Source organism: Pituophis catenifer, unplaced genomic scaffold, assembly GCF_029215685.1.
Source record: "Pituophis catenifer annectens isolate HBS135680 unplaced genomic scaffold, rPitCat1.0.hap2 SCAF_13, whole genome shotgun sequence".
NCBI classification, from domain to species: domain Eukaryota; kingdom Metazoa; phylum Chordata; class Lepidosauria; order Squamata; family Colubridae; genus Pituophis; species Pituophis catenifer.
Window position 1 is genome coordinate 15,299,354 of NW_027256893.1, and position 12,505 is coordinate 15,311,858.

The window sequence follows — 12,505 nt, forward strand, 5'->3', positions numbered from 1 at the left end:
CAGGCGAGAATCATGCTCCACTCATTTCGTATCCTTTCAATAGGCACTCATAGACACAACGACTCCTTGTACAGTCAATATCGTACTAAAAATACAGATAGTAAGAGAGAAAGGGAGGAAAATTGGGATATGTTGTTGTTAGTTAATGGCTATCCCAAAGGTGCTTTTTCAAGAGGCAACTGGACTTTCTGGTTTTTCTTTGAAGACGTTCCACTTCTCGCCCTAAGAAACTTCTCCAACTCTGAAGAAGCTTCTTGGATGAGAAACAAAACACCTTCAAAGAAAAACCAGAAAGTCCTGAGTCTCCGGAAAAGGGTGGCATATAAATCAATTTTTTTTATTAAAAAAAAAAAAAGTCCAGTTGCCTCTTGAAAAAGCACCTTTAGGACAACCATGACCTGGATGACTGAGAATCTCCATAGACATTTAGCTAATGGCTAGTTAGATGAAAGGGAGGTGACCGATTCCCAAAATCTCTTTGTAGGCAAACTTCCTCTTTCTGATAACTTGGTCCCATCTTTTCTACTTCATAATTGGTGGTATTTAGGCTGGTGATCACCATAAGCAGGAGTGGGCTTCAAAAATGTTAGCAAGAAGTTTCCTGCTCGTTTGATGGGTGGGCGTGAGCATGGTGGGCGTGACCTAGTCAACCTCCTGCACCACGGCGGGGAGTGGGGAGCGTGCTTTTGCCCTCCCCAGGCTCCGGAGGCTTTCTTCGAGCCTCTGGGAGGGAGAAAACGGCCTCCCCAGGCTCCAGGAATGGACCCATTTCCGGCTTTCCTGAACTTACGGTTTTTCGCCTTCCCCGAGCCTCTGTGCCCGCCCTGCACTTACCTGTATCCAAAATGGGCTGTGTGGGGACTCCTGGGAGGGGCGGGGCAGGATGGGCAGGGCGGGGCCAACCAGGAGCGGGATTTGGGGGGTTCTCTGAACTGCACAGAATCTTAGCTAGAGGTTCTCCCAAATCCCTGCAAACCCTCAGCAGCCCACCCCTGACCATAAGGCTCAATTTTTACATTTAGTTCCGGTTTTGTATGTTTCCTTAGCAGCCAAAATCAAAACTTATTTCATGTCAAATGAACTCTCTCCCGGGATTTGAAAGTATTTCCAGATATTTTGTAGGGTGGTATATCTCCCACCCACCCACCCTCCCTCTCTTATAGCACTGCACCCTCGATCCAAGCAAGCAGTGTTTCTTTCCACAATATTTAAATTGAAGCTTATAAGAAGATGGGCGTGGCAAGTTTGTCATTATATTTCCACCTCTGATGAGGTGCCACATTTGAACTAAGCCTTCAAACGTGTTGGAAGCTGAAGCTGCAGGTCCTGAAGAGATGGCAAAGGCAGCTGACTTCTCTGTTTTCAGCATTCTGGTGACAGGATCCAATCGGGGGATCGGTCTGGGTCTGGTGAAGAGGTTTCTGGAGTTGCCCCGTCCACCCAAATGGGTCTTCGCTACAACCCTTGACCTGGAAGGAGAAGAAACCAAGGTAAGAATCAGTTAGCATAACTCATAGCTAGGGAATTTTAGGTAAAATTTGTTACTACCGGTTCTGTGGGCGTGGCTTGGTGGTGGTGGGTTAATGTGATTGGGTGGGCGTGGCCAACTTTTTTTTTTTTTTACTTTTAAAAGCATTTTTTCTACAACCTCTTCGGCCGTAAAGGTTGTAAAAAAAATGCTTTTAAAAGCCTCTGATGATCAGGCAACTCAGCTGGGGTCGTCAGAGGCTTTTAAAAGCATTTTTTTCTATAACCTCTTTGGCCGAAGAGGTTGTAGAAAAAATGCTTTTAAAAGCCTCTGACGATCCCAGCTGAGCCGCACGATCATTAGAGGCTTTTTGTTTCTTTTTTTAAAAGCATTTTTTGGCTGAAGAGGCTGTAGAAAAAAATGCTTTTAAAAGTAAATAAAGAGCCTCTGATGATCGCGCGGCTCAGCTGGGTATGGTGAGGGAGGGTACAGGGATTTTTGCTACCGGTTTTCCGAACCAACTGCCTCCATCGCTACCGGATCAGGTGATCTGGTCCGAACCGGGAGCATTTCATCCCTGCCCACATATATACATATTTGCCCTAATTATAATTCACCCTTTTGCAGCAAGGAAAATGCTAAGCAAAACAGAGACTGTTTCATCCTATTTAGCATACAGTTCACCTTTTCTTGTGTTCCTTAAATTCTATTCACTAGTAGAAGGCATTTAATTACCTTAAATTCTATTCGCTTTAGTTATGTATTAACTTCTTTTTAACACTATAATTGCGGTGTTAGTTAGTTTTTCCTTCAGCATAACATTCTTTTTTCTTATATTCAGCAACAAGAAATAAAAATTAAAAAAGCATCACCATCCAAATAGAAAATAGAATCAAAAGAGGAAAATAGAAAGCAAGATTAAGGCAGAATGCATGAAGAAAAAAGGTTTAAAAATATAATTAAAATCTAATTCACATTAACGTGATTCATGACACCTCACTGATTTTGTATCCTCGCAAGCCACTCTCACTTCCACCCCATAAATCCGCTGCTTCGTGCATTTAATTTCAACAAAACAAAATGGAAGTAGATCGATTTGTTTCCTAATAAGGAGTTGCTTTGAACCTAACTGGCCAGATTAATACTGGCTACTATTTTACAAGATATCCATATATTATAACTATAATCTTCTGTCTGTGATTTTCTTTTTCTCCAGGAAGTGAGAGAGTTGGCGTGCAAACATCCGAATCTGGTGGTGCTGCAATTAGGTAAGTTTCAAGGACAAACTTTGTACTACAGGAATGCCCTGAATATCCAGCTCAAAGTCATTCCTAGAACTAAGGAAACCTGTAATATCTCTGGTTCTCTTCACTTGAAGCGGCTGAACAAACCTGTTCCCAAAAAGAAAATAATTTAACTTAGATGCCTCCACGTATTAGACAAGCTTTCTCTGGAACACATATTGAACAAGTAGATTCTGTGGTAAGATATGGAAGGTTCCAAGGAGATCCGTTTGAAGAAAAACCATGTGCTTTTAGTACAACAGCTGTTGAAGATTTTACACATATACCGCAGTGGTGAGTTGCCCCTGGTTCGGACCGGTTCGCAAGAACCGGTAATAAAACCGGTGGGAGGCTCCGCCCACTGACCCAGATGTCATCATAGGTGATCTGCGCATGCAGAACCCACCCCTGATATACCGTGTTTCCCCTAAAATAAGCCCTCCTCGAAAATAAGCCCTCCCCGAAAATATTTAACCGCACGTGCAACCAGTCCTCGCCATTTCCTCTGGTTAGGGTTAGGAAGACAGAGCTGGAAATAAGACTGCAAGAGGTGCCCCATCCTGCGCCATGCGCCCCAAAATAATAAGACCTCCCCGAAAATAAGGACAAGTGCTTATTTCGGGGTTCAAAAAAATTTAAAACAAGGTCTTATTTTCAGGGAAACACAGTAATCTTTGACTGGAAATTCTATTCTATGGAAAGAACTGCTGACATAGATCCTTATTTAAAAAAACCCTGAGACACCCTCACTTCTTACTTCCTGCAGGAAACGCCTCTGCCTATCAGTAGCAAGACTGCAATTATTATAATCAAATTTATAATCAAAATTTATAATCAATCTTATCGAAGTCCATTTTGAAGAAAATAGTCTACAGTGCATGGAACAAATTGGGGTGAACTGCGGGGATGACAGTTTATTATGAATATGTTCTACTGTTTCCTCTATATTGGTCTTACAGGGTTTTTTTTATGGTCTCATTGCTAATCAATAAACTTTATTGGTGGTGGTGGGGATGCCATGCACTGTGGTTTCTTTTGATTTTCAGTTATATGGGGTGTGATTCCCCTCCAGTTAAAAACAGGGAAATTCTATTCTCTATTCTGTTATTCCATAAGGTGGTTAGCTACATGAATAGGCATATAGGAAACTCTTCCCTTGCCATTCTAAAAGACTTAGGTTGCTGAAGTTTAAATAAAATTGCTTTTCCTTAGATGTTACTAATCTTGAAAGCATCCAGGCAGCTCTGAAAGAAGTGGGAAAATGTGTTGGAGAAGGGGGGCTGACCATCCTAATCAACAACGCTGTCACCTCGTCCTTCAATGATCTGGAAACAGAAAATGCCAAGGATATGATGAGAGTTTACTCTGTCAATACAATTGGCCCACTGCAAATGAGTCAGGTTTGTTTATTCTTCTTTATTTTTTTTTGAAAAATACTTTTGAGCAAAGTACCTTATATTAAAGGGATGCCCAACCTTGACAACTTTAAGACTTAAGGACATCACTTGCCAGCATAGCTGGCTGGGGAATTCTGGGAGTTGAAGTCCACAAGTCTTAAAGCTGCCAAGGTTGGATATCCGTAATATATTATTTAACACAAAGGTTTGTTTATGAGGAAGCGAAGCAAGGAAGATGGGTTTGTTAAAGATTGAACAGCTGAATTCGGTATAGAGTAGAATGCAAGGAAATATCTTCATTGGTGAAACAAAGAAGTAGAAACTATACATTGATTTGGGAGCAGGTTAGTTTAGTTTTTAGTTTTATCTGATTTGTATACCGCCCTACTTCCGAAGGACTCAGGGCAGTGAACAGCCACAGGATAAAATACAAAATTTAAAACGGAATAAAATCGAATTAAACAATTTGGCCGAAGACAGATTTAAAACACCCCAATAAATTAAAAACGAATTAAAATTAGGTTTTAAAAAGGGAAAAAAGGGAAACAGGCCAAGCCAGCCTGATGGAATAAAAAGGTCTTGAGAGTGCGGCGGAAGGTGTGTAGATCCGGGATCCTCCGTATCTCCGGGGGGAGCTCATTCCAGATAGTAGGTGCCCCCACAGAGAAGGCTCTCCCCCTGGGGGTCGCCAGTCGACATTGTTTGGCTGACGGCACCCGGAGGAGCTCCTCTCTATGAGAGCGTACCGGCCGGTGGGAGGCTACTGGTGGCAGCAGGCAATCCCATAAGTAACCAGGTCCTAAGCCATGGAGCGCTCTAAAGGTGGTAACCAAGACCTTGAAGCGCACACGGAAGACCACCGGGAGCCAGTGCAGCTCGCGCAGGAGAGGTATTACATGGGAATGCCATGTCGCTACCATAACCACCCGCACGGCTGCACTCTGCGCCAGTTGGAGACTCCGGGTGCACCTCAAGGGGAGCCCCATGTAGAGAGCATTGCAGTAGTCCAGGCGGGAAGTGATGAGGGCATGAGTGACCATGCGTAAGGTTGTTGGAACATTGGTGGTAACCACTTAGGGAAGTTTGGGACAAAAAAAAAAAAAACCCTCCCAGACTGCTTATGACCCTTTTGTGAGGCACTTTGTGGCCAAAAACTCACACCTTTTCTCAGTCTAATAACAGCTGGATAGAATCTGGATGAGAGCAGTAGTGACCTCTTAGAATGTCACCAGAGGTGCACCAAACCTGAAAAACAGACAATAGCTCATTCATAATTCCAGAGAAGACTTGGGGATTTGAAGTGAGATGAGTTTAACAATGCCTTTGTGCTTGAAGGAGGCCATCAAGAGCATCGGTGGCGCAGTGGTTAAAACGCAGTACTGCAAGCTACTTCTGCTGACTACCGGCTGCCTGCAGTTTGGCAATTAGAATCTCCCCAGGCTCAAGGTTGACTCAGCCTTCCATCCTTCCGAGGTCGGTAAAATGAGGACCTAGATTGTTGGGGGCAATAGGGTGACTCTGTAAAACCGCTTAGAGAGGGCTGTAAAGCGGTATAAAAGTCTAAGTGCTATTGCTATTGCTATCAAGCACTCTTTCCTTAAGGGACCATCTCTTGACTTTTGAGAATTATTTCCCCATCAGTCATCTCTTCTTTCTCAGGAAGGTTGAGAAAAGGTAGAAAGGTAGTTGCTAAGCATTGGAGAAGACACAAATTTGAATCTCAGTCATATTTTCAATTGCGCAAAAGATAGAAAGTCCATTCATTGTTGCTGTGGATTTCCTGGTGACAGATCCTCGTAGAAGCATCTGTTCTTCTCCTGCTTAAACTCATAGTAGTGTTCAGTGCCAGAAACCACTTTGGATAGAATCACCCTGGTTGATCTTACAGATACCAGTGATCACCTTTAAGACTCTCAAAATAATCCCCAGCACCATAAATAAACTGGCTAGATACTAGAGTATCTTATGCTAAATAGATAATGTGTACCGCATGGGGTCATGCTACAAAAAATGCCCACAGGGTTTGAGATACAGTAAAATAACTTTGGAGCTCTTTGGATCCTTTAAGCCCACAAGTGCTTCCATATACTGACCTTGTTTTGGATTCTCTCTCACACACACACGCACATAAGAACACACACCTGTCTAGATATTGGTGTAGTAGTGTCAAGTATCGGCAGAGGTGGGTTTTAGCAGGTTCTGACCAGTTCTGGAGAACCGGTAGTAAAAATTCTGACTGGCCCCGCCCACATCTATTCTCTGCCTCCCAAGTCCCAGCTGATCAGGAAGAAATGGGGATTTTGCAGTATCCTTCCCCTGGAGTGGGGGTGGGAATGGAGATTTTACAGTATCCTTCCCCTGCCACGCCCTCCAAGCCATGCCACACCCATCAAGCCACACCCACAGAACTGATAGTAAAAAATTTTTAAAACCCACCACTGAGTATCGGTAAAGGAGAATATTTGTAATTCAGGCTCAAAATGAGGGGGTCCATGGTGATGTCCGAGCTGGGTTGTTTTCTTGCAGACATTTCGTTATCCAAACTAGGTAACATTATTTATTTTATTTTTTATTTTATTAAACTTGTATGCCGCCCTCTCTCCCAAAGGACTCAGGGCAGCCCACAACAATAAAAAACACATAAAATTCAGTATTCAAATATAAATACAATCCCCTTTAAAAACCCCTTCAGTCCAATCTGGCCAGGCCAAATAGCCATGTTTTGAGGTCACGGCGGAAAGAGCGAAGGTCAGGGGCCATCCGGAGCTCCAGGGGGAGCTGATTCCACAGAGTAGGCGCGCCCACAGAGAAGGTCCGCTTCCTGGGAGTCACCAGTCGACACTGTCTGGCCGACGGGACCCCAAGGAGGCCCTCCCTGTGAGAGCGCACCAGGCGATGGGGAACTGTTGCTGGCCGCAGATGGTCTGCCAGGTACCCCGGGCCTAAGTTATGTAGCCATTATCAGTACAAAACCAAAGTCAGAGATCACCAAGGACCCCTTTAGTGGCAAATATGGACACTATGAAAAGGATTCAAGAATCCTGCAGCAGTTGCATGGGAGCTCTTTATGGGAAATACGTTGCCTAGCAATAGCACTTAGACTTGTATACCGCTTCATAGTGCTTTAGAGCTCTCTCTAAGAGTTAACAGTAACAGAGTTGGACCTTGGAGGTCATCTAGTCCAACCCCCTGCTCATGCAGAAGACCTGTACTAGGGATTCGAACCGCCGAACCTCCGACCTTTCTGATCGACAAGCTCAGTGTCTTAGCCACTGAGCCATGTAGTCTAGCGGTTTACAGAGTCAGCATATTGCCCCCAACGATCTGGGTCTTCATTGTACCGACCTCGGAAGGATGGAAGGCTGAATCCACCTTGAGCCCCATCAGGATCGAACTCCTGGCAGTGAGCAGAGTTAGTCTGCAATAGCAATAGCACTTAGACTTATATACTGCTTCACAGTGCTTTACAGCCCTCTCTAAGCGGTTTACAGAGTCGGCATATTGCCCCCAACGATCTGGGTCTTCATTGTACCGACCTCGGAAGGATGGAAGGCTGAATCCACTTTGAACTCCATCAGGATCGAACTCCTGGCAATGGGCAGAGTCAGCCTGCAATACTGCATTCTAACCGTTGTGCCACCTGGGCACCTAGACCTTCCTTGTGCATCACCCAGGCTCTGTGTCAACTGGAGGTGTTGACCCATCTTTAAGGGCAGCCCACCAGAGAGTATTTTTCCCAGGTGGGGTCAGGTCTAGATGACTCTGTGAAGGTCCCCTTGCAGAAGGTGACAGAAGACCTTTCCCCGTTATTGCGCAGTTCTTTTTCTAGGCTTAACTATAGCTCCTCCTCTCTTTTCTTCTCTCTACAAGGCATTTCTGCCCCTTCTGAAGAGGGCAGCCCGGAGAAGTCCATGTCAAGGGCTGAGCAGCAGCAAGGCAGCTGTTATTAACATGTCCAGCATTGCAGGATCAATTGAACTGCTGGTTTCTTTTAACAACATGAAGATAATTGCATATCGTTGCAGTAAGGTATCAGATGGGTTTTCTAGGTGGACCTGCCTGCAGATACAGGGAGTTCTCAACTTCTGACTGGTTGCTTAGTGAGTTTTGATAGAGCCATTCCCCAAAAGCTACTTATGACCCGGTTTCAAAAATTCAAAATACATGATTATATTTTGGGCGCTAGGCAACCAGTTCACCTTTACAGCCATTTGCAATATCCTGTGGGCCCATGCCTGTGATGTGATGTTTTCCACCACTTCAGCAAAATCCCATTGGTTAAACTGGATTTATTTAACAACTATGGCGTTTGTTAAAGCACCACAGCATTCACTTAACCACTGCCTCAAACAGCGTTCAGTAATCCGGTCACGTGATGTCTCAACTGACAACTAACGAGTGCAATGACTCATGATCGTAATTCCAGGTTAAACTACCATCATAAATTGATGACTATCTGTAGTAGACCCTCCTGTTTCATCCAGAAGTACCATGTTTTTCAGAGTATAAGATGCACTTTTCACTCCTAAAAGAGGGTGAAAATTTGGGTACATCTTATATACCAAATGTAACCCCGCCCACCCTCTGACCCCCCCACTTGGCCTCTGCCTCCCAGCAATTTACCTCCTTGCAGCAAGCAGCAAACAGCCCACTTCAGCTTCAGCACAACCTGATTAGCACAAGCAGCTAATTGTCGGTTGGATCGGCCTCCTGACCCTCAGCTGTTTCAGGCTGCAGGGATTTGCCAGCCGGCGTCCGCTGTTTGCTGCAAGGAAATAAATTGCTGGGAGGCAGTTTTTTTTTTCTTGTGCTAATCAGGCTGTGCTGAAAACGAAAATGAAACTAAAGCAAGCTGTTTGCTGTTTGCTGCAACAGCAATTTGCAATGAGGCAAATTGCTAGGAGGCAGAGGCAGATTTCTTTTTCTTGTTTTCCTCACCAAAAAAGGTAGGTGCGTCTTATAGTCTGGAGCGTCTTATACTTCGAAAAATATGGTATATCTGCCCATGTCTGCTTCTTTCTAAAGATGCTTTTCTCACCAATTGCTGAGAGGCGACACTGTGTGGTATTGTGCACTGTCACAGACCTGGGTCACCAATGTTGCTTTACTGCTGTCATCTTTGCTCTTCTACCAATGGTGTTTCCAGATTTTGAACTGATGCAGACTACCTGCAGTTGCATTGGGAGGGATGCATGCTAATCCAAGAAAATATTTCTCATTTGCATAAAACAAAACTAAATTAAAAAAAACAACACAACTATTTGAAGGGAAATTGTTTTGACAGTCCCAACAGTTTATTAAACAGACCCTGACACACATTTTCACTTGCATGAGATTGCAGAATAATTAACATACAGATATCTTTGCTAGGTGTGGGACGCGGTGGCTCGGTGGCTAAGACGCTGAGCTTGTCGATCAAAAGGTTGGCAATTCAGCAGTTCAAATCCCTAGTGCTGTGTAATGGGGTGAGCTCCCGTTACTTGTCCCAGATTCTGCCAACCTAGCAGTTCGAAAGCACATAAAAAATGCAAGCAGAAAAATAGGGACCACCTTTGGTGGGAAGGTAACAGCGTTCCGTGCAACTTTGGCATTGAGTCATGCTGGCCACATGACCACGGAGACGTCTTCGGACAGCGCTGGCTCTTTGGCTTTGAAACGGAGATGAGCACCGTCCCCCAGAGTCAGGAACAACTAGCACATATGTGCAAGGGGAACCTTTACCTTTAATCTTTGCTAGCCAGAACGATTCATGTGGCTGACTTCCTCCCAGTAGTATTCTCAAGGAGTTGTTTAGTCCAGTTCTAGTGTGCCTCTTAGGCCTTTTCTAACCCCAATACCCTGTGTTCTTCACGCTTTCCTTCCTTTTTCTCTTCAATGCATTCTTATCTCATCATTCTTTTTTTCAACCCTGCAGGCTGCTTTAAACATGCTCACCAAGTGCCAATCTCTCGAGTATTCGGCCGATGGGATTATGAGTGTCGCCATCCATCCTGGCTCGGTTAAAACTGCTCACAACCCAATTGTAAGTTTTTGTTTTTTTTTATGTGGGAAGTGGTGTCAGGTATGTTATATACACGTTCAAAGACATATAAATCACCTACTAATGAGTCTCTAAACGTTTTTGCATTTTATTTAATATGCTGTGCAAACAGATATATTGAATACTTCTGTAAAAGTTATGCTGTAGATCAGTGGTTCTCAACTTTTTCTTTACCATAAAACCCTTTAAAATATCTTTTGAGCCATGGTGGCGCAGTAGTTAGAGTGCAGTACTGCAGGCTACTTCTGCTGCCTGCCAGCTGCCTGCAATTTAGCAGTTCAAATCTCACAAGGCTCAAGGTTGACTCAGCCTTCCATCCTTCCGAGGTGGGTAAAATGAGTGGGTAAAATTGTTGGGGGCAGGAGGCTGACTCTGTAAAACCGCTTAGAGAAAGCTGGAAAGCACTATAAAGCGGTATATAAGTCAGTGGTGGGTTTCAAATTTTTTTACTACCGGTTCTATGGGTGTGGGTTGGTTGGGGTGGCACGGCTTGGTGGGCGTGGCTTGGTGGGATACTGTAAAATCTCCATTCCCTCCTCAATCCAGGGGAAAATTACTACAAAATCCCCATTTCCTCCCGATCAGATGGGACTCAGGAGACAGAGAATAGATGGGGGCGGGGCCAGTCAGAATTTTTACTATTGGTTCTCTGAACTACTCAAAATTTCTGCTACCGGTTCTCCAGAACTGATCAGAACCTGCTGAAACCCACCTCTGATATAAGTTTAATTGCTATGTTATTGTGGCCACAGACCATGGCCACGGACCACCCAAGCTTTAAATCATAACATTTCTGCAAGCCTTTGCAGACAATATATATGGGGTCCTCAGACTACAGGTTGAGAATCACTGCTACACATTGAATTAAACGATTGGGTATGAAGAGAATGAAGGACAAACAGAACAATGTGTCCTAGAAAACTTCATTTCAATTTCCACCCTGGCTTGGTAAACACAAGTCGCAACCCCTACGTAAGTCTTTTAATCTGGAAAAAGAAATAATGTATTTATCCATGGACCCTGGTGTATGTGCATATTGCTCTGGGTGAATAATTTAAATTATATGCCCTACAGTTATTTTTATGAAAGATTACAAATGCAAAAATAAAAAGTCATACAAACTAAAAAAGAAAAGAAAAATAGGTGCAAAGAAGAAAAAAGAAGAGAAAGAAAAGAGAAAAACAAAAATATAGTAAAGAAAAAAAAATCAATTTCCATTTCTGCCTAGGATCTAAGGAAGGTTTCACATGTTCTACTGTCAGACAGATTTCCAAGAGAAGGTTTATTGAAAATTGGGAAAAAGATAATTTGCTAACTTGAAAAAGTATGTTTTGGAAAACATCTTGGCATGCAGTGTGCTGAACCTACATGGGGTAACACAAATCATAAGAGTTCTGCTTTAAACTATTAAAAACAAATCCTTTGGCTTGCAAAAGATGCTTGCCCTGGTTTTGTTTAATTTACTCAATTAACTCGAATTTAAGGACTTATGGAATACATTGGACCATCACTTGATCACAGAGGCTGCATTCATATACCTTTCTAAATGGAATCAATCAACATTTGATTGGCCAGTTTAATACAAATCATTCTCTATATTAGAGATGAACATTTATGATCAAGAAGTCCAACTAGATTCCGTTGTGAGAATTCTGGGCTGGGCAGGGCTGATTCTTTAAACCTTATGAGATTCTTTCTTTGTGGCAGCCGGAAATCACCGTGGAAGAGAGCACACAAGGCATCGTGACTGTGTTGTCCAAGCTTTCCGAGAAGGATAATGGGACCTTTCTGGATTGGTTGGGTCGTTGTGTTCCCTGGTGATCCATTAGTCTCACCCTTATGTCATTGGTTCATAATCCGCTGAGAGGTGATGGGGCCTTCAATAAACTGCTTTCTGTCATTAAAGTTCTCATTTTGTTCTTTCTTTCACAAAATTTCAAACATCTGCATATACAGTGGTACCTCAGTACTTATTGTTAATTGGTTCTGGGAGGTGAAATGAGTATCAGAAATGATAAGTATCAAACAAATTTTTCCCATAAGGAATAATGTAGTGAATCACATGGCAGCTGATACCGACAAGCTCTAACTTGTGCGTTGAATACCAAACAAACAATGTGTCAGGTTTCGGTGCTATCTTGAATAAACTTCATTCTCAAGCGTAAGCTGTCTAATGAACCATTTTATTTTTAAGAATAGCAGAATCCGACATTTCTGACTCAAATTGCAGCCAAACTGGCCCCTCCTTCCAACCCCCTCCTCTTCCGCTCTCCAACCCCCAACGTCCCATTGGCCATCATACAGATCCATCTCTACA

At 43.4% G+C, this 12,505-nt stretch overlaps 1 protein-coding gene across 1 annotated transcript; it reads left to right on the forward strand.

Annotated features, from left to right (window-relative positions):
* Window positions 1-1,300: 1,300 nt before the first annotated feature.
* LOC139323708 (C-signal-like) lies at window positions 1,301-12,009 on the forward strand. The gene is made up of 6 exons (XM_070953163.1): window positions 1,301-1,490; window positions 2,685-2,736; window positions 3,964-4,151; window positions 8,019-8,177; window positions 10,063-10,170; window positions 11,896-12,009. Exons 1-6 carry the CDS (start codon window positions 1,335-1,337, stop codon window positions 12,007-12,009), a joined length of 777 nt encoding a protein of 258 aa, XP_070809264.1. The 5' UTR covers window positions 1,301-1,334.
* Window positions 12,010-12,505: the final 496 nt, after the last annotated feature.